The 22,107-nt window shown below is 44.4% G+C and overlaps 1 protein-coding gene across 1 annotated transcript in view; it reads right to left on the bottom strand.

The window, feature by feature from the left end:
• LOC106886875 (alpha-2-macroglobulin-like) overlaps positions 1–10,833 on the bottom strand; it is a 44,741-nt gene extending 33,908 nt beyond the window's left edge. The window contains exons 1-5 of the mRNA XM_014940134.1: positions 10,559–10,833; positions 4,244–4,427; positions 3,237–3,393; positions 2,623–2,675; positions 1,897–1,917 (exon numbers count right to left, since the gene is read on the bottom strand). Coding sequence (XP_014795620.1) covers positions 1,897–1,917; positions 2,623–2,675; positions 3,237–3,393; positions 4,244–4,427; positions 10,559–10,818 — 675 coding nt within the window. The 5' untranslated portion in view covers positions 10,819–10,833. The remainder of the gene's footprint in view (positions 1–1,896; positions 1,918–2,622; positions 2,676–3,236; positions 3,394–4,243; positions 4,428–10,558) is intronic.
• Positions 10,834–22,107: the final 11,274 nt, after the last annotated feature.

Below are 22,107 nucleotides of genomic sequence, written 5' to 3'. Positions count from 1 at the left end.
GAGGAAGGCAGAGTCAGGAAAACACATCCCATGGCTCTGACCCAAATCCTCTTCACCACTGCACTTCAATCCTGCTGAAAAGCTCACCACTTATTGTGAGGGACTCCACCGGGCTTCCTTGGAGGAGGAATTCAAGAAAATGTTTGCAGCCAGGCTTGTGAACTTGTTATCATTTCTGTGATGTATTTCTAGGTTAGACCTGAAAGTCTGTTTGGTTTCTTCCTCAGAAAGGGTGTTTTTTTAAAAAATGACAGAAGAGATAGGATAATAGTTCAGAAATATATATATATATAAATATATATATCTCTCTAACTTCTGCCTTTGTGGCTGACTACGATCAATTATTGATGTTAAGGGTGTGGACTGATGAACATTTATGTCTTTAGTACTGCTGACTTTGAGCTGTCACCTTTCTTCACTCCTGTCACCCTTTCCTTTGGACCAGTCCAAATTTATTGCAAGCGCGTGGTAAACTGATCCGGCCAAAAAATAATACCATAGAGAAAAATGGTGAATTTGCTGCCAGATGAGTTTCCCAGTCTACCAGACTGCCCTGTAGACATCTGTGAAAGTCAAACCAAGGGAAATGCTGGACTGAGAATGAGCACTGAGGAAGGCAGAAGTGATGGTGGAAGCAGAGACAAGGTCTACATAGGCTGGCTTAAACAGCACAGACCAACACCATGCCTCACAGGTCGGAGCAGAAAACAGAGGATGGTCTTCCTAGTGATTTAAAACTGAAGTCCTTCATGGTACTGACACAAAAACAAAGATGAAATTATTCAGCTTGTTGGACAAAGGCATATGGGATTTCTGGAGGCAGTAAGTAGGATTCATTTTGTCTTGTTCCTTTCATGAAATTATCAAGTATCATCTCATTGAAGGGGAAGGGACCTCATGGGAGAGCCTCAGTAGAACGTAGTTCTGAGATGCTCTCCTCCACCTGTTATCCCACAGCACACACTCTCTTACTCTTCTTTCCCCAAATATTCACAGATTGTCAGTGGCCCACCAGCTCTGCAGCTCTGTTCTGGAAATTAGCTGAGGGGAAGAGAGAGTGGCAGCACTTGGACAGGAGGGTAGAAAAGAGGTGTGTAGCCCATTTCTGGCCCACCTTCTACCTCCCCTGTTCTGTCCTCACTCCCAGCTCTAGCGAGAGACAGGGTTGAATGAAGATCACATGAAGATCACAACCCCAACCAGCAAGGAGCAGTGCCAGGACTGACTACACAGAATCCATAATAATGCAAACAGATTTAAGATGTGTGCACACTAATTTCAGGATCATTTGTATTGCTATCAAGGTCCATCGTTGGGTCCTTCCCATCAGTTTTCCATTAGACGATGTCCCAGATAATAATAGTAAATTTGGGTTTCTCAGCTGAAAAAATGGATACTTCAATCATTGACAGAAGCATCCTTCCTATTAACTTCTGTCTATCTCTGAAGTTCAACTGCTAAAAAAAAAAGAAACAACCAACAGACAAAAAGGGCATGCTTGGGATCATAGGGTATGTCTACTTAGATAATTTTGTTTCTTTAATTTTGCTAGGTTAACACATTTCTGTTGTTTCAGCCACACTTGGCAGACAGAAAATTCTTAGTTCTGCTTGGGAAGAGGAATAAGCCATTCTGATATGACCTCTAGGCAAGTGTAATTCTGTTCACAGCATAGCTTGCACTGATTAATTATTTTGGTCCTACATCACATTCCCCAATCAAAGAACTGTTGTTGGAACTTATTTTGATGCCCAATTACGCAGCTTTTCTTTACACAAAGAAAAAATGCCCATGGTTTTTCCCTTGCGTCTCAGCCTGAAAACACCATGGCTGGAGACTACTATCTCTGTGCCTGCATGTTCTGCTGAAATAATATACGTGTAGTTAACCACTCACCTGAATATAGACAAATGGAAACTGTGGGGAAAGAACAGAGGAAAATCAGAGTTAGAAATATGGATCACATATGGATGGAAGTAGTTTCCAGATTTGGACTGAAGGGCAGAAAAACAACCTTCTAAAAAGTCCTTTGGGTTCTCCCTTTTCTGTGCTGCTCCTCCATTAGTTCTTGGTGGTTAAGGGAATCTATTAATATTTTAGAGACTGAACTGTCTGTCTTACCACATTATGAAAATCTGATGAAGTAGGAGTTTTCGAAGAACTCCTATTCATGAGGAACTGATTGCCAAGTATTCTAAAAGGTGGGCTTACACCCATGACCAGTTCCTCAAAACCAAGTCCTTGTCATGCTGCTCTCTCTGCCTCTAAGCATGTGGTTATGCCTGCTCCCAGAAAGATCTCCACATCTGTCACTTTCAATGGAAACTCGTCCCACCCATTTTTTCAGTAATGAGGTCTCTGCCTATGTGCTTAGCCACATACATTCCTTTGCAAATCTGGTTTTAAACACCAATATCCCTTTGAAAAAGGGGCACGGGTTTCTCACTCAGTAGAGACAGGTGGAGTGTGTCCCAGAACAGGATATGGAACAGGTCAAGGGTGGTGTGGGTAAGAAAGGATCATCTGCTTTAAAGGCTGTCTCCAGTGGTTCTAAATTATGACAGTAATAGTGTTAATTTGGAATTAAGCCTCCTAGTTAACAACACAGAATTATGGCTCTACCTTCTCATTCAGCGGGTAGAAGTCTTTGTCCAGAGAGACGATCCGAAACAGAACTGCAGGGTGGAACGGAAAAGAAGGAAATTCCACTGTTAAATTTGTAGCTGTTACCAGGAAATGTCAGTGTTTCAATAATTTGTAACTCAGATTCATTCCACGGATCAACAGGCTCTGAACTGAGATCTCTAAGTTATGGAAGCAATTACTTCAGGCTCTTTCTTTTGCAGATGGTGAGAGGCAGATAAATTTAGAAGGATAATCAGGTCTTGGCTGAACTGAATTGTCCCTTGGGAATGCCTGTCCTGCTTTGTTGATTCAGGCACAGCCAAGGAAGACTTAGGCTTTGAAGTCATCCCAGATTCATGCCTGTAGTTCAGTAGCATGAATCTGAGCCCATGCCTACATCTGGCTGCGATGCTGCACCTGGAGGATGGAGAATAGGAATGATGAAGGTACCACGTGCCCTAGGTCTCAGCTGACAGAAACAAGATTTACTGAGCACGTTAACTCCTCCCATGAAGAAGTCTGAAAACTTTAACAAAAATATGGGGCCTCTGGATAATGAAGACCATAAGATTTTCTGCTCTCAGAGTCAGCTCCAACCCAATTCCCGGTACCTGTCTGTCCGGGCTTGTAGATGGGTTTGTCTGTCTGGATGAAGACCAAGCTCTCAGAGTTCTTGACCAGCACCGATTTGCGGCTCCTGAACTGCAGTGTCTCCCCCTTAACCGTCACGGTGAGATATGCCACTGATGTGCTGTTGGATTTTGGAAGCTAAGAAAAATGAAGAGGATAACTGTTTTACTGACTCATCCCATTGCACTAAGCCTTTGAAGGATGGAGTATTAGGTAGGTCCAAAAGTTCCCTAAAAGGACACCAAAGACTCAGTGCTGGAATGAAGAGAAAAAACTTGATTTTCTGATACAAACTTGGAGGGCTTGTCTCCTCTGTCTCAAGAAAATCTTATTTTTCTTTCAGGAATTGTTGCAAAGATACATCTTCTCCATTTCTTTGAGTTTTCTCCATGCTTCTTCTCCTTCCAATACTGAAAGTCTTTTCCCTTTCTTCATTTATACATGTTCCTTAGAGAAATATTGGATCTGATCTTGTTCTATCCTATGATTTATCAAAATGGAAATCAACCCAGATTCATTATCTGGGGGGTGGGACCAGTTGCTTACATTACTCACCAACCAGCCTTCTGGAGGAAGCAATGATAAATCAGCTCCAGAAGGAGACAAATGACCTCATGGGCCTCACTGTTTTTAACCATTCCTCAGCTTCTATACTTCCCATTCCACTTCCCTACTTTTCCTCCGAGATCAAGCAAACATGGGCTATGGTCTGCTTGAAAGCCAGTCAAAGTTCTAGGATGAAGGATCCCAGAAGAGTTCTTGAATCCTTGCATCCACAGAAATATCATGTGGGACACGGAATAATGGTGGAAAATCACTCCTCATAAGGCTACCACGGTAAAATTTCTACATCAAATTCATTTTTTGTTTGGCTTGGCTTAGAAGTCTCTGATTGCAACGTGTCTTATTTCTCATTTCTGGACTGTTTAGGTCTACTAGCCTGCATCAGTAAACACAAGGGATGAGCCCACAAGGATGAGATACTCACAAAGAAAGGGATGCAGGTGAACACGTCCTTCTCTGACACCACATCGTCAATCAAGCTCCTGTTTTCCCCTTGATACTCGAGTGTGGTGCTCAGTGTCACAGACTCATTCAGGTGGGTCAGCTGAACGCAGACTTTCTCAAAAGAATCGGTGTGTATCAGAAAGGGCAGTAGCACCATGTACTGCCTAGAAGGATCAGAAATGTGAAAGGTTTTTTTAAGGAAACAGTATTAAGTGAAAGGAAATTAACAAATCGGTATGACTAATCCAGTACTGTCCCTGTGGTTTGCAGTGCACATACACATGAGCATTCATTTTATTTTGGGTTTATACATATTAAATTGCCTAGCTAATTAGCCTAAAAGGAGGAAAATGCTTGCTGTAGAAGGAACAATTTCTATGCTAATAGAGAGTCCTTTACAAAGGATGTTTTGTTCAGCTTCACAGCAGGGAGTAAGGACGGTGTGAAAGGTTCCAGGCTGTTAATTGATTTTTGTATATCCCACAATCTCCTATTGAGACTCAATGGCATTAGCTAAAAAAGGTTGAAAATTCAGCAGTTTCAGGGTTGAAAAAACCACCCACTTGTCTGGCTGCCCCTGTCTTTGCCTATCCAGGCAGGCAGCCTATCCAGGTTTTCAAATCCTTCTCATGCTGGGCAAAAATGTCAGTGCTTGCAGTTTGGGATCTTATTAAGGTGAGCACACAAAGGATCTCGGAGAGTAGTGGTTTACTGCAACACAAGTGTACTTACATCTTCAAAGGGCTTTTGACACAAAAAACCCTTAAACTAAGCTGCCATCCAATTAAAGGGATCATTTTACTAATTTTTTACTAATAAATCAAATTATTAATTCTGACCTGGTTTAATTGTTTAAAAGATAGGACACAAAAGGATAAGAACCCAGTGAAAATCTCCAGAATCTGTGTTGGGACCCCTGTCGTTCAGTACATTTCTAAATGATCTGGGAAGTACCATTCTCTGATAGTTGTCCGAGGTAAGAAAATACCTAAACCTGACTTATATTTTTGATGAAAATTGTTGTCATACGGTGAGACTGTGTAGCAAAAATGGCAAACAAACTGTTCATAAAGGGAAAACAGTCAATAGAGGAAGGAAAAATTACCCCAAGAGTATATATGCTACTGTGTGTATCCTGTATCACTAAGTGGGATACTACAACTCAGACATGAGCACTGTTCACTCTTGGAAAATCCTCATTCGGTGATAAATAACAAATGGACCACAAGGAACTGTTCAGAAAGGAACAGAGGACAAATCGTAACACATTGTTTTGCCACTGTTAATTGCAAGGTACTTCCACATCTGCCATGCGGTGTGTGTTTATAAAAAGGATTTAGCAGAAAAGATTCAGTGAATGAAGGCAGCGATGATATGGAATGATTTCCATAGGAGGAGACACTAGAGACTCTTCAGCTTGGAAAAAGGCAGGACAAAAAGCTGTAAAGTCATGATATGCATAAAAGAAAGTATAATTTGTTGATCACCTGTGACAATGCGTGTAGTAAACAACACCAGGGGAAAATATTAAGCAGCTGGCTAAAAAACAGAAGGAAGCAGAAACTTTTTCACTAAGGTACAAAATTAAGCTGAGGAATTTAGTGCTGCTAGGTGTTGTAAAACCCAAATGTACAATTCTGGCATGGCTAGTTTGTGTGCTCTCAAGCAGCCCAAGAAGGGCACATATAGCTGGGCTGCATCAGGTGACAGAGAGCAGACAACTGTCCTTCCCTTCATGAGGAACTAAAGGAGCCAGCAGGTGCCACTGAGTTGGATAATTAGGGTTTTACCTGTCTGTCCAGCCAAGTACAGATCCTTAAAAGAAGCCGTCACTCCCCCCCTGCCAGTAACTCGCCGAGGCATACATATGTGCCCTATGACACCAGCTACATAAAATTTGGTATGAGGCTCATAAGGGCAAGAAGATCAGCTATTCCTGATATTATAAAAAAATATCGTGGGTAAATTCATTGCCCAGAAAAGGCTACAAAATGTAGCAGAGCAGGTGTAATCCCTGCCAATTTAAGACCTTGAACCTCTGATTGACAGGAGCTCCGTATGGCTACAGCAGATGGGAAACTCATTTCTACTCACCTTACCTCCTCTACTCTGTTCTTCACCACCCATGGCTGGCCACCAGCACAGACAGAAGACAGAGCTAATGTAGTCCCCTGGCCTGATGCTGGACCACTTTTATGGACCTAGTATTCCTTTTTCCCTGCACACATTCAGGCTATCCAGGTGCAGCAAGCAGGGGGTTCTGATGGCAATTTGGTCTACAAGGTATATAATCACTACATGTATAGGAGGAAAGCTGTGGTCAGGACCGCTCATACCACTTTTCCATGGGCTCTCCACGGAGGAAGGCTAATGTGCACCTTGCCAGATGGTGCCAGCCCTGAGGAGAGAGAGAGCTGGGCCCATCCACAGCTATGTTATTGCCTGGGCTCTGAGCTTTCGGGAAGTCCTACAGATACTGTGGAGGCAGTGGGACCCAGGCAGTACCTCCATTTCCCTCACCAGTGGGATAAATGCCAGCTGGCAACTCTTGGGCTGGGGAGGGACTCTTTGTCAGGAAGTGCAGTGACAGGACAAGGGGTAATGGTTTTAAATTGGAAGAGGGGAGATTTAGATTAGATACCAGAAAGAAATTCTTTGCGGTGAGGGTGGTGAGACACTGGAACAGGTTGCCCAGAGAAGCTGTGGCTGCCCCATCCCTGGAGGGGTTCAAGGCCAGGCTGGATGGGGCTTTGATCAACCTGGTTTGGTGGGAGGCATCCCTGCCCAAGGCAGGCTTGATGATCTTTCATATCCCTTCCAACTCTTAACCATTCTATGATTCTAACTCTGCTCAGTGCATCCTGCTGCAGAAGGTGGGAAAGGAGGGACCTCCAGCCACCTGGGGAGTCACTTACAGCTTGGGACCCTCCGCTTGCTTCAGTGCTCCCCTCCCTCCACAGCTTTCTCACCACAGCTTCACCCAGTGCCTGCTCCCCCTAATCTCATTTCCCCTGCCCCCTGGCAGTGGCACCGGCAATCCGACTGTAACACCCAGCCTACCGAAGGGACAGCCTGACCTAGTTCATGGGGAATTTGGCCTCGTTCCTCTTCCTGTTCACTGTTCTGCTGAAATTTTGGCCGATGCACAGAACTTCCCCCTCGACTGGCTTCCCTGCCTTTGAAACAAGGATGTGAAACGCGCTGTTTATAGACCTCCCTTTAGCTGTTTTGGGATGTGTTGGTGAAAAGAGCTACAGGAATTAAATTACTGTGAGGGCTTTAAATAACTTGGGTCACAAAGTCCATGTATAGACATTCCAGGACAAAAAAGCATCTGGGCTGCCAAAAGAGACCTCAGTAGCCTCCCTGCATGCAATGAAGTGTTTTGAAAACAGAGGCAGTGGCTACAGCAGAAGTAGACAACCAGGGCCGGTAGGAGACCCTAGAGAAAGTGGCTGAAGCAAAAATGATGAGTTTGTCTGCATGCAGAAGGTAATGCTCTGTCTTGAGATGGATTAACATCTGCGTATGGACTCTCAGCTACTTCCTGCAGCAAACATCCAACCACAAACACCAGTGAACTTTATCAGCCCGTATCAGTCCAAACGCACACCTGCCCATTCATGTGCCACCATGATCTAGCATTTCTGGCTATATGCAGCATAGTCCAAGCAACTACACTGCATTTTGAAGTAGCTGGCATGCCCAACCACATGTCAGAATAGGAAAACGATTCCTCCTACTGAACAATACCCCCTATTGGTTTCTTCCAGAACAGATCCAGAGCAAGAAAAAAAAAAATATTCATCTCTCTATCAGTGTTTTACAGAATCATAAATTTTTTGGTTGCGAGGGATCTCTGGATGTCTCAAGCCCAGCTTCTCTCCTGCAACAGGACTGTTGCAAAGGACTCCACAGATGGAGATCCCACCATTTCTCTGGGTCACCCGTTCCAGTGCTGAACTAACTTGGTGAATAAGGGTCTGAACCTTAATTGTGCCTCCTGTACAGCCGGCCATGTCTGAAACAGAAATAGCAGCAACAGCTGCTGCTCAAAGAAGCTCTCCCCCTCCTTGTGCTGGGTACAGGATGCAAGCCTTGATTGGAAGCTTCATTTTGTCTCCAGTTTGAGGGTGACTGCCCTTCTGTGTTATACACAGCATTTGATCTACCCTGTAGCACTTCAAACAGAACCACCACCCTCACCCTTACCTAGCAGTTCACTGCTCAGATTCCACTGCCTCCCTGCTCCCCAGCTATTTACGGGGCTCCTACATTCACTCTGTGGATGCCAGCTACACCTCTCTCTCCCTCACCCCTCTCTGCCTTTCCTCCTTCTCCCCTCCCAAAATGGTGCTCAGGTCAGGGATGAAGAGCAGGATGTTGCTCACAGGAGGAGAGGACTGAGCAGTACGGGTTCATATGAAAAGGAAATGAGTGTGACCACATATTTTCATGGAGTACTTTGGAAAGCTTTTCATTAGCTCCTATAGAAGTAGCATGGAGCTATGTCAATCCTATGACAGCTGAAAAAATAGCATCTGGTTTCGGTAACGTTTCTTAATCTTTTATTTCAATCTCTTGTGGAAAATGAGTCCTTCCAACCTCAGTCTTTCATGTCTTCTAATTTTGTATATCCCTGAAGGCTGCTACTTTGTGACTTTTTATGCTACCAGTACCCATACAGCTGTAGGCATTGTTCATGATTGCCCTCTGGTCAGACTCCTAGATGAGATTTTTTTAAAACCCAGATCTTATTTTAAATGTAAAACCTGACAGCAATCAATCAGTGTGTAACAAATGATCTAATATTTCCCTCTCCACTTACAAACACAGTACTTGCTACTAAGCATACTATATAAAAACTTCTGTGGGGCTGAAAACTTGATCTTTCTAATAACCTTTTCTAGTCTATAAACTTATCTGACTACTCTGCCCTAATGGGTGCTGTACAATATTTGCATTTTACTTTGGAACTAGACAAAAAATTTATAATGATCGGTATCATCAGTAATAATATATATAAGCTGCCCAGGGAGGTTGTGGAGTCCATCTCTGGAGACATTCCAAACCCGCCTGGACACGTTCCCGTGCAACCTGCTCTGGGTGGCCCTGCTTTGGCAGGGGAGTTGGACTAGAAGATCTCCAGAGGTCCCTTCCAACCCCATGTGATTCTGTTCCCTTTCCCCCTGATCTTGTGCGGGGATGAATTAAGATTACTTAATTGCTTAATTACAACAGACTACCGTAAGGAGACCAGAGAGCTCAGCCTGACCCCAAAGCAGACTTGGCTGGCTGGTCTGCCCCTGAAACACCCAAACAGGGCAGATGAATGGGAGGTTGATGGCACAGGGCGAGTCAAAGGTCCTTTGGTCTAAGCTCGTCACCACTTCACCTCTGAACCACACAGCGAAGGGCAGCACCTTCTGCTACAGCTGCTGGTGGGCACGAAATCTCTGCAGCAGGCATGAGGAGACCCATGGTGGCGAGAACTGCCCTTCTGCCAGCACAGCGAGAGGCACAGCGTGTGCCAGCAGCCAGGATTTTAAGAGGTGGGGGGCTGCTCTCCTCCAGACTAGAGCCTCTGGAGCAATCCCCTGCGGTGGGGGAGGCTGGGGTGAGGATGCCAGCCTCCAGGTCTGCCCCTGCCACCCTCTCCCAGGGGGCTCTCAGCAAGGTGGGTGCTCTGCGGAGCCCCGGGGTGGGTGCCCCAGGGGAAGGGGCCAGCGCCAGGCTCCGGGCCAGGGGGAGAGAATCTGGGTCACAGATTGGGAACAAGTACATCCGAATGCTGCCAAGGGAAACAAACTGGCTTGGAAAAGAAACAGGAGAAAGGGGAGCCAACCGGCTTGAAAGCAACAGGAGAGTGGGGGAGAAATAAATCAGTGCTCGGAACAAGGATACTACGGGAAAGGTAGGTACATAGGTTCTGGCATCCTGCGTACCAAACCTGAGGGTTTCTAGGGGGGAATATGCTTAGGCAAAGGTGTTGTGGGGAAGCAGACCATCAGGAGGCTACAGGGCAGGAGTGTGGGTAGTGGCAGAGCTGTGGAAGGGGGGTTGTCCCAAGGCTGGACAACCAAGGGGCTGCAGGGAGAGAGTGGGGAGCACTGGCAGAGCTGTGTGGGAAGCTCAGGGCTTGGCTAGTTGTGGGGTGGAGGGCAGGAGTGGAAGAGCCTGGCAGAGTTGTTTGAAGAATCACAGCAAGGAAGAAAATTGAAGGAAAAAAAAGGCACACTAAGACCTCCCCTTCTCCCCCACCCCCCCCACCCCCCTTTCCACATGTGTAGCTTACGGTTCTGTGGTGGGAGAGGTATTTCCAGGAAGGAAGAAGAGGAGAAGAAGGAAGATGGTTGGTTTGCTGGGCAGCCCGTCCTTCCCCATGGTGCAGAGCAGGTCGTGGTGAGTCAAGCAGACACCCAGCCTGCTCTGGTGCTGCTGTTTTCCTGCACCTTGTAATTCCCCTCCACTCTCTGCTGGGTCAGCCTCTTTATAACTGCTCTCTGTAAACAGCCCAGGGGCTGGAGGAGATAAGGGCTGGGGGCCAGGACCCATCCGGAAACCGGGAGAGGCATGTAAGGAGGAGCTGGAACAGAAGGACACTATTTGGCCAGAGAGTTTCCAAGTGGGGGAAGGGTATTTATTGGATAGTGCTTATATTAGAAATTTTTGAATGATTCATGCCCTGCTTTCTTTAACCCGTCAGAAATCCACAGTATTGGGGAAATGAACTATGTTCGAGACAGGGCAGTATTCCCTGTGGGCAGCATCTAATCACAGTACTTTGATGTGGGGTACTGTGACCTTTTGAAGCCAAAAGCCAATTTTACAGGTATTTTAAGAACAAAAGGAAACCCATAGGCAGAAACATTGCCTATATTATGTTAACAGAATACTGCAGTAGTTTACTGACAGGTTTGCTAACAGCAGTACTATGGGTCAGACAATTAATCTGTCAGGAATATATAACCCAAAATGAGGTGAGGAACTGATCTAGATATGGAAATAAGTTCCGTTTCCACTGTGAATATGCACAAAATATTACACAATACTTTTGGGAGATATCCTCGCCCCCCCCCAGCATGGTGGTGATCCTCTGTCATTCAAGGTCACCTGGAGCACCGGTGTTCCAGGTGGCTCCTCCTTTCCTTTCCTTTCCTTTGCCAGGTTCAGATCTGTGCTGCTGTAAGTCACTTTTTTAACAGAAGCTACTCAGAAACAGTGCTGCTTGACTCAGGTCTTCTGCAAACCTCTGGTTGTAGCAGCTTGTCCAGAAGTTGAATCTAGTAAGAAAAAAAAAAAAAAAGTTTGCTGAATTCCAGCAGGTCATTGAACAGAAATATTCAGTCCAAACTAGGAGCACTCTCTGAGAAGCCTGACTAAGTGGGGTGTTTGCACCAATGTGTGGAAAACTGAAAAATTGCAGCTCTCAGTATCCCCTCCAGTGCCTGTGTGGTGAAAGGGTTCAGTAAGATTCTTCATGGAGTTCATGATCCCTGAGAAGAGTTCTGTTGTGTGGGAATAGCCCAGCAGAGAAAATAACTTCAGCACAAACCACCTTGAACGTATCTATGGGAAGCCACATTTATGGCAGAAGTTCTCTGATCTGTGCAAGGGAGCTTACGAGATCACTTTGCTCTTTGCCTGAAGATTAAGCTTTGAAAAAGAGTGAATGTTGAGACTGAATGTTAGCTGTACAGTGAGTCTTGACTCTGATGTAGTAGCCAGAAAACTTCAGGGAATTGCTGTGCAAAGGACCAAGGAGAAATGTCTGTGCATGAAGGGAAGTTTAAGAACGGTGTTAAAAAAATCAGTCTCGGTCTCATGGAATAAAATTTAACACCCTTTATAAACCCCAAAAGTCAGCAAAACAGTCGGGAGGCAGCCGGTATCTGCTGAGAGGGGGAGTGTTATATAAATGTCATATGGAGAAAAAATGAATGCATTCTCACACAAACCAAAAGATTTAGCAGATTATCAGCTAGAGATGGAAACACTGATAAAAAAAGTAGTTGTGTGACTACCAAGTAATAAACCCCATAGAGATCTTTCTCCAGAAATGCCCACTATTGTCTGTCCTCTCACTCCCATCTTTGACTTCTCTGGTAAATAACTCGTGCAAAATAGTGGTTTTCAAAGCAATAACATCCTGGGCATTTGCTGGAAAACATGACTCACCCCACACTGCCTGCTGTCCTTCAGGCTGCTGTAAACTGAAATGAAAAAGAAATCTGAATGGACACATGCAAAGTACACTTTAAGGGTGAGCATGTAAAACTCACATTCTACAGGACCATCAAAACCAGCGATTCAATTGAGATGGTGCTCGTTATGGTCTTCTTCCAAAACCAGCGATTCAATTGAGATGGTGCTCATTATGGTTTTCTTCTACTAACCAATTTACCATCCACAAGGTATAATATATCTGCTTCTCAGTCCCCCAGGAGCCACTTACCAGATGTGTGACACTCTTAACGCCCACTTTGCTCCACAAGCACTAACTGCCCTTGGGCTCAGGCAATTGGTGCTTGAGGTGGTTCCTCTCTCCTAAAGCTCAGAACACTCCAGCTCGAAAGCTTTTTGGTGCTTTTTTCAGACCTGAAGGAGAGACTGTGTTTCTGAAAGACTGACTTCTTAGAAATCGTAGAATCATAGAACGGATAGAGTTGGAAGGGACCTTAAAGATCATCGGGTTCCAACCCCCCTGCCATGGGCAGGAGCACCTCCTGCTAGACCAGGTGGTAGCCTTCTTCCAACAAGGTTAGCTGGTCTAGTGAAAGATACCTCTGATGGAAAAGACACACAACATCTTTGCCGAACACAGCAGCAGTCATGATTTTAACCACAGGAAAGAGATTTCCTCTTGTGATAATACTTCATACCTGTCTGACGTCACTGCCCACCTGCCAGACGAAGAGACAATCTATGTAGCTACCAGCTCGAAAGCTTTTTGGTGCTTTTTTCAGACCTGAAGGAGAGACTGTGTGTCTGAAAGACTGGCTTCTTAGAATCGTAGAATCATAGAACGGATAGAGTTGGAAGGGACCTTAAAGATCATCGGGTTCCAACCCCCCTGCCATGGGCAGGAGCACCTCCTGCTAGACCAGGTGGTATCCTTCTTCCAACAAGGTTAGCTGGTCTAGTGAAAGATACCTCTGCTGGAAAAGACACACAACATCTTTGCCGTACACAGCAGCAGTCATGATTTTAACCACAGGAAAGAGATTTCCTCTTGTGATAATACTTCATACCTGTCTGACGTCACTGCCCACCTGCCAGAAGAAGAGACAATCTATGTAGCTAGTATCTTCAGTCACTATCTCCCTATTAAGGTGGTACAAAGCCTAAGTGGGTCGCTGTATCAAACTATTGATCACAAATAATTTAATTTAGGCCACATCTAGTATCTTCAGTCACTATCTCCCTATTAAGCTGGTACAAAGCCTAAGCTGTATCAAACTGTTGATCACAAATAATTTAATTTAGGCCACATCACAGTAAATGGCTGATAGGGCCAAAATGTCCAAATGTAATTTCTTATAAACCTCCAAGAAGAAAGATTTCAATCCTGAATGATAGTAACGGACTTTGGTTCATCCTGCTTGAAAACGAATGATCGTATACATTTACTTTCAGTTTCAAGAGTAACCCATCTTTTGGCTGTTCCATAGAAGGTTTTTTAAACTTCTTATTTATTTCCGCTCCTCAATTAAAATGATAACATTATTCTGAAATTTTAATTTGTTCCAAAGAGCTCTTAGGAAAATTGCCTTGATTCTTGATAATTCTCAGAGAGGTTATGGTGATATACTGGTAAGTTACATTGGATTTCCTTTCCAGGTCATATCATATTGAAATGGAGCAAGATACCAGGTCAGTAAGAAACAGATGCCTTGGGAGCACTTCTGCTTTGCCTGAATGTATCACTATTACTATTTTTTAACTTTCTGGAGCATTTTATTCTCCAAATATTTCCTTTGCAAGTTGCTTTCCACCAGCAATCTAAAATACGTTATTTTGAGTAGGACTGACTGACACAGAAGACGCAATTAATAAGTTAACACAGGCCATCATAGGTATGGCCAATCAAAGCAAACCTCATCCTGCAGATTCCTATAAACCATACAGTCTTCACTGCATTGCCTAGCAAAGATGAGCAGAAAAAGGTGAACTGTTCTACACCTCCAAGTTGATGACGACTGTAGGAAAAAAGTATATTTTTTCAATGTGCATTGTCAGATAGTCAGCTTTAATCAGCCCGTTTTAATCACCCTAACCCAATTTTGGTGTATTTTCCTCTGACTTCTTTTCAGTTACTATTGTTAACTTTGTAGGCAACCAATTGTCCAGCAACAGAGTGGCTCACTGGTCACTGCAATTGCAGGAAGAAAAGGTGTCTGTGGGTGGGTGTAAATACCTTTAATACTGTCACAGTACTATTATGTGCAGGAATCCTTGTCTGCCCCAGCAGCCTTAAGCCATTTTGGAGCCACTGTCACCAAAAATAAATAATTTCAAGAAAGACATCTGCTTCTTTACTGTGTTCCTGTTCTGCCACCTCAAGGACTCCAGCACAGTGCTGAGTCTTTGAATAAACCATAAACTAAAATCAACCTTTGGCTTTCAAGAAGAGGCCTGTGTTAAAAGAAAAAGCTGAGGATATTGTGCCTAAAATGTTCCCTCGTGGAAGCCAGTAGCTCTAGCAAAGGAATCTCTGTTCAATGCCTACATCAGCTTTGCATGAGGACAGGTGAGAAAATGGTCACTGTAAAACCTGAGACTTACATTAACAGCTCTGATTAACAAAATTGTGTCAACTATTCTGGTAAAGGCTGAAAAAATCCCTCAGGAGAAAAAAAAAAAAAAAGAATTCACTATTTTTTCTTTTAAAGGAAATCCAGATAATGATATTAATTTCTCCAGCCTTTGTGTCTAAAGCAATGAAACCCAAAGCAATTTATTTCAAATGATAAAAAAGCATTACAAGCAAAAGTACTTGTATTAAGTAGTAGGAGTAACAACAGTACCCAGAGAGATAAGTAAGAGATTTATTATCTTGTGGGGGACAAAATATTTCACAGGCCATTGTGAAGAGAAGGTCCTTTATCAGAAAACCTCAGACAGCATGAACATTATGCAAATTGTAATAATATGCAATTAAGTGAAACACTGTAAAAAGGCTTCATAAGCTAAACTTCAAATTAAACTGAGAATATCAGAGAAAATAAAGATTATCCCCTTCAGTGGCCTGTTGAATATCTTAACTTGAGGGAAAGGCCTGGTGGCCAATTAACTGCCTTTCCCAGGCGTGGGCAGCTGTGCTGCCAAATATGACTTGATTTTCTGTGGTGTCACATGAACAAATGAGTAAATACAGGCATGCAAAGGCATCAATTAATTACTTTCATTTTCATGCATTTTTGTAGATTAAATTGCAAACCAGATCTGTAGCTGGGTTTTATAGATAGTTCTGTGACTACAGTGATGTCAGGCTAGCCCATTTGTAGGATAAGCCTAATACAAAGTACGGTTTTTCCACCTTTCCCAGCTATATTATAACAAATCATAGAATCATAGAATCATTCAGGTTGGAAAAGACCCTTGGGATCATCGAGTCCAGCCATCAACCCTACTCTACAAAGTTCTCCCCTACACCATATCCCCCAACACCACATCTAAACCACTCTTAAACACATCCAGGGATGGTGACTCAACCACCTATGTACAAACTTCGTCCCAGATCGCATGGGTGTCCTTCATGCGTCGCAACCACCTATGTACAAACTTTGTCTTGGCTTGAAAGAAATCTATACTGTGTGTTGCCAAAAAGGCTGCAACCAAGGTTGGTAACCCTCTGGCATGAGAAGTCTTCAGTATGTCTGTCTGATATCTATAGCACACGGTACACACAGAGTAAGACCAGTTGTTGAAACCCCACTGTTAAATCCATTAAAGGTAATTAGTGAACGCTATATAATAATATTTAAATATGTAAACAAGAAGCTAGGTGTTTGCATATTCACAGATGTTTTTTGGATATTGCAGAGAAATGAAGACAATCCCTGATGTAGTAAAGAATGAAAAGCTGTTTTCATTTATATGTTTGTGTTACTCAGACCATTGCCAAGGAAGGGGAGAGAAAAAGCCAAAGCATTTACAAGTGCCTCTAAAGCCAGCACTTGAGACAATTAACTATGCTTTTTTTGAGTCATGTGACTCCTCTTTTCAGATAAAACTTTTCCATATAAAAAGACATTCAAAATGCGTAGAGACTTTGTGTTCATCTTTAGCTGCAATGGTATTGCCTGGGCTCCCTCTCTCCTCAGGTGGGGTACAGGCATCTCATGACGGTCCTTCTGCTGGCTTCGAGGTTGGTGTTCAAGGCAGGTGGAATGAAGTTGGAGCCAGGCTCTTCTCAGAGGTGCACAGTGGCAGTAGACAGAAGGAAAAACCACTTTCCCGGAGGGTGATGTAACAACAGATCAGTTGCCCAGAGGTGCCCTGGGATAGCCATCCCCAGAGACCATCCAGACTTCATGGCACAAGGCCACGTTCAAGACTGCCAATAGAGAAAAAGATCATGCTTACATGGGATAGACATTTCAAATATTTTTCTCACTTATATTTGACATTCATTTAGCTACAAAAAAGTGAAACCCCAAATCAGCTGATTGGGGGCTTAGCTGATAAGTATTTGTCCAGATTCTTGAGATGGAAGATGCTACAGGAAAGCAAGACAAGAAGACCTAATGGAGCATGAGGCAAGGAAATCAGATATTCTCATGTTTAACCCTTTCCCCTGCATCTCTACTCTACAGGAAAGCAAGACAAGAAGACTTAATGGAGCATGAGGCAAGGAAATCAGATATTCTCATGTTTAACCCTTTCCCCTGCATCTCTACTTTTTTTCTGTTGCACCTTGTTAGGCAGGACAGAGCTGGTTGTGTTTGGCCCTTCATATCAGGGAAAGGAGTATGACCCATGATGCTGTAACACAGCTGGAGAACATGCCATTTTTTGTGACCCTTCTGAACACAGTGGCCCACTACCGAGCCTGATTGCACCATTGCAGTTCCATCCTGTTTTGGGGATACCTTCTGCTGGCCACAGGTGGTAGGAAGGCAACAGGAGAAGACCTTGTCTAAGCATTCAGGGGCTGTGAGGAGAGAATCAGCTGTGCATCCCACACTCAGAACACAGGACTTCCCACAGGAGCTTAACCACGGCACATACCTCGGTCACTAAGTGTGGAAACACCTTGTCTTGACAGGAGGGACAGTGAGGGTGACCAGTGGGGCCTAAAGCTAGTCAGTTCCAGTAAAGTGAACTGGAGAACATGTGGCACGGTTATGCAATTGCCCCCGGTAATAACCCAGCCTTCACCTCACTGTGGGTACGGAGCCAAAGAGTGGGAGGCTGAAAAAAATGTGCAAGGTTAGCACTTTAGTAGCATGCACATAGAGTCCTGTCAATACACAGAACGGTGATTTTTATTGCCTCCACCTCTGCCTGCCTTGTTCATATATACCTTCCCTTCACTCTCAAATAAGATTTTGCAAATCTTCCAGCTGTCAGGTTATATACATAGTGTGTCAACAAAGGGTCCAGGAGTCCTGCTGAAAGCACGTTCTTAAGTGAGGTACTGGTTTCCACAGCAGGAACACTGGTGTGGCAGGAAGGGGAAGCGGAGGATTCCAGGGCAGGATCAAAAGGCATCATTGTATTGGGCTTGCAAGAGGATCAGAAAGAGGAAGAATGAGAAGTTTCCTTGAAGGGGGTCTGTGGGTCCTGTATTCAATGTAATGCCTTGCTTGTAGGATTTTCTTGACCCTCAAAAGATGACCCTTTAGAAGGCTGAACAGAAAGAAGCTTTCTCTTGCTGTTGAGCTACAGGAGTAGCTGGCACAAGGTTTCTTCTCCACTTGAAAAATTTTTAAGAAAACTTTTCATTGTAACTCTGAATAAAAAATTAAAATGTACATGAATGATGTTCCTCAGGAAGCCCTTCAGGTTGTGGGGATCATTTGGCTGCAGACATGGCCCTACCTGCCTAATTGCCCACCAGGTAGGTGGCAGATGAATTCAACAGAGCAAGACTGAGTTTTTTCCTCAGAGCTTTTTGACACATCACCATTTCTTGACTGAAGGTTCCTCTGGTCTTCTCTGGTCAGTTAAGACATTTCTGGTCTTCTCTGATTATTTAATTGGTTGGTCATCATACACAGAGAGGAAGGATGGTGAGGAGAAGACCTGAAGATCAACAAATAGGTAGCAAGATGTGGAAAATAAAAGAAGTCACACAACTGAGGTCTTGCTGTGCCATTGTTTGACAGCTTGGCACTGTTACCTGTGACACTGCAGGGGTCACAGAGGATTTGAACCAAAAGATGGAGCAGACAAATTCCCTGGACCAAGGACTCCTTTTTCTAACGAGGGTGCTGGGTAAGTAATTGAGGGGCCTAAGCAGGAGCTCATCTTCCTGTGGAGGTCCATTTGTTTTTTCTCTAGATCCTGCATCCTGCTGCCCACATTGTGGATGAGACTCATCACCTACAGTAAAAAAGCTTACGTTCCGTTTCCAGAACAAGTGTGGTCATTATAAGTCCTCTTCTTCTCAACTAGACCGTGACATCAGTCTTTAGTAGATCCTTCAGCGTGAAGTCCCCATCAGCAGCAAAGCAATTCCCATGGCACAAATAAATGCTACAAAGAAGGATTTAGCACAAAGGGAAGTAAGCTTGACAGAGCATTTTAATCAGAGACATTCTCGTGTGATTGTACTCTTTGCTATCTCTCTTTTTTTATTCACAAAAACCTGCATTTCAGAATAGCTTTTAGTGTACATGTTTTTAACAGACACATGCACAGACCTGGAGTTTGCTGAGCCTGTAAGTTTTGCCAAAATTAAAGTAGTTTTGACCTTTTGAGGCCTAGAACTCCACAAGTCTCTGGGGCTGAATGATATGATGCTTCAGGAGGAAGGAAGATGCTTCAGAGAGGAAGAGGTGACACTGTCTAATGAGTGTCCCTGATTTGCTTAGTCAACATCTAATAAACTTGCATCAGTTTTAGGTGTGTGCCATGGAACAAAAAGACCATCAGTTTTAGGTGTGTGCCATGGAACAAATAGCTGTAACAAGATAGTCAGGTTCCAGAAATCTGGGAGGTGTTGGAATGCATTTTAAGGAATATTGTTGTTCCCTGAAGGAACAGGAGCCAAGGAGAACATGATCTATGTGTAAAAATCTGCAGAAAGAGTATGAGCAGAGGATGTTTATTAGATCTGACTGCAACCAGCAATTAACTGTTTGAGGCACAGGATAAGATCAGGTAACATATATTGCATTTTCAGCATGTAGAAGAAGAGTCTGCAGTGGGAAACATGCTCTTGATGTTTTAATAGTTCAGGTTTGGCCTAAGAGGAAAAGGCGGCTTCACAAGAATGATAAAAATGCAGCTTTTTTTTTTTTTTTCAGGACTTTGTTTCTTCCCAGAAAATTATGTTTGGCTGAAGAGAATAACATTTGGCCAGACCTGAGGGGGATTTTTATGAGTTCCATGTGGGATGTTGAAGCCTTGGCTTAATTAGCCTTAAATCCCCCCGCAAAGATGCACATCCTGTATTCACATCCACGCAGCCTCCTCTCTTTTTCAATGTTGTTGCTATAACTATTGATTCCCTTGCTTTAGCCCAGTCTGATGCTCCTGTAAATTGAGTCAATCGCTATCGTTCAGGGTGTGTGAAGGAAGCAAAATTCACAGCCTTTCTTACTTCCCTCCTATTGCCGGTGAAGTTTTAATTTTGGAATTTAGAGGGGAAATCTGCGCTCTGCCCAAAGCAATTTCATGCCCCACAAATTCCTTGTCTGTGAAACTTAATGAAATGGCTTTTTATAACATCAATATCATGCATATCCCGGATGGCCAGCTCTGCACAATTCTGAAATTCACACTTGGCTGAGGGATCCTGTGTGTATTTGGGTACCCTGCTGCCTGTGGAGACTCAGACGTCTGGTTTGTTGAGGACTGAGTAACTCAGAAACACAAATCCAACCGACTCAAATTATTTAGTTCCTTTTGCAAAAGAAAAAAAAAAAAAATTATTTGGGAAGAGAAATATTCTGCATCAACAGGACAAGGGGTACACAAATCCAACCGACTCAAATTATTTAGTCCTTTTTGCAAAAGGCTATTTCTCTTCTGGGAAGAGAAATATTCTGCATCAACAAGACAAGGGGTAAGGGGGTAATGGTTTTAAGTTGGAAGAGAGGAGATTTAGATTAGATATCAGAAAGAAATTCTTTGCTGTGAGGGTGGTGAGACACTGGAACAGGTTGCCCAGAGAAGCTGTGGCTGCCCCATCCCTGGAGGGGTTCAAGGCCAGGCTGGATGGGGCTTGGAGCAACCTGGTCTGGTGGGAGGTGTCCCTGCCCATGGCAGGGGGGTTGGAACTCAATGATCTTTAAGGTCCCTTCCAACCCAAACCATTCTATGATTCTATAATTCTATGACATTATGATGAATTTTCATTGAAAAAAAAACTCCAGTCCACACACAATGTGAGCAAATTGCTGGGTGAAATGGATCCTTTGAGTACACAAACCAGTCCTCAGCACTTTAAAACAGTTTGCATCATCGCCCTTGCATGGCGGCGCCTCTTCCCCTTCTGCTCCACCATGGATCCATCTGTTCCAACCCAGCTCCCACGTGGTGGGTGGTTGGTACCCGCTACACCACAAGCAAGCTGGCATGGGGCTGGATCCCACCACCAGTGGGGCTGTGGGGCTGAATCCCACCCACGGGGGAGGATGGAGCCCGGGAGGGCACCGGCACAGTGGGTAAGAAGAGCAGCATCTGTCTTTCTTTCCTGAAGCCTCCAGATGCTGCTGTGTTCCTTTGTTTCCAGCCATGCCTCCCTGTCCCTTGGTCCCCACTGCCAGGGCTCTGGTCACGCTCTTCCCACCCATCCACCGGCTCCGGCACGATGCAGCCCGAGCATGTCTGTGTATGCAGAAACCACAATGTCCCCAAGTGGGGGATGACAAGAGATGCAGGAAAACGGGGAGGCTTGCTTGTTACTGGTGGTTGGGACAGGGTACCATGATCTGGGCTCTCCATCTCTTTTGGGTAAACTCTGGCCAGGCTCGGGGACAGATGGGCCTGGGAATCATGGAATTGCTGGAGTTGGAAGGGACCTTCTAGAGATCATCTAGTCCAACTCCCATGCCAAAGCAGGGCTGCCCAGAGCACATCACTCAGGATGGCATCCAGGCAGGGCTTGAAGATCTCCAGAGCAGGAGACTCCACACCCTCCCTGGGCAGCTTCTTCCAGGGCTCAGCCACCCTCACCCCAAAGAAGTTCTTCCTCAGATTTGAGTGGAACTTCCCATGTTCCAGCTTGTGCCCGTTGCCTCTCATTGTGGGACCGGGCACTCACCAGGTCAGGACTGAAACCTGCCCCTTTCTTCACCCTCTCCTCAACTAAGCATGATGCAGAGTCACTCCATGATGTCCACACATAAAACCCTACTATTATGTGAAAGGGGCAGAGGTTGAGGAAAGATGGGATCCATGGGTGATGGATCCTACGCTTCAGAAGTGGGAGGGACTGAACATGCTGCATATTACAGTAGTTGCCAGTGGTTATCAGCTGTAGCTAGAAGAGGAGGCTGAGTGCTGCAGGCACAACAGGTAACTTTTCTCTCCATCTTTCCCCAGCCAGCAACCATAACACGCGGACTGTCATTAAAATGTTTGTTCTGTGAAACTGAGAAAAAGCCAATGCCCAATGTAAAAGGGAGGTTTATTGATGGAAAGGTATACATGATTATGATACAGGTCAGG

Source organism: Calidris pugnax, unplaced genomic scaffold (genome assembly GCF_001431845.1).
Source record: "Calidris pugnax isolate Ruff unplaced genomic scaffold, ASM143184v1 scaffold36, whole genome shotgun sequence".
In the NCBI taxonomy this organism is placed as follows: Eukaryota; Metazoa; Chordata; class Aves; order Charadriiformes; family Scolopacidae; genus Calidris; species Calidris pugnax.
The sequence above is the reverse complement of the archived record's forward strand: the minus strand, read 5'-3'. Positions and strand labels throughout refer to the sequence as shown.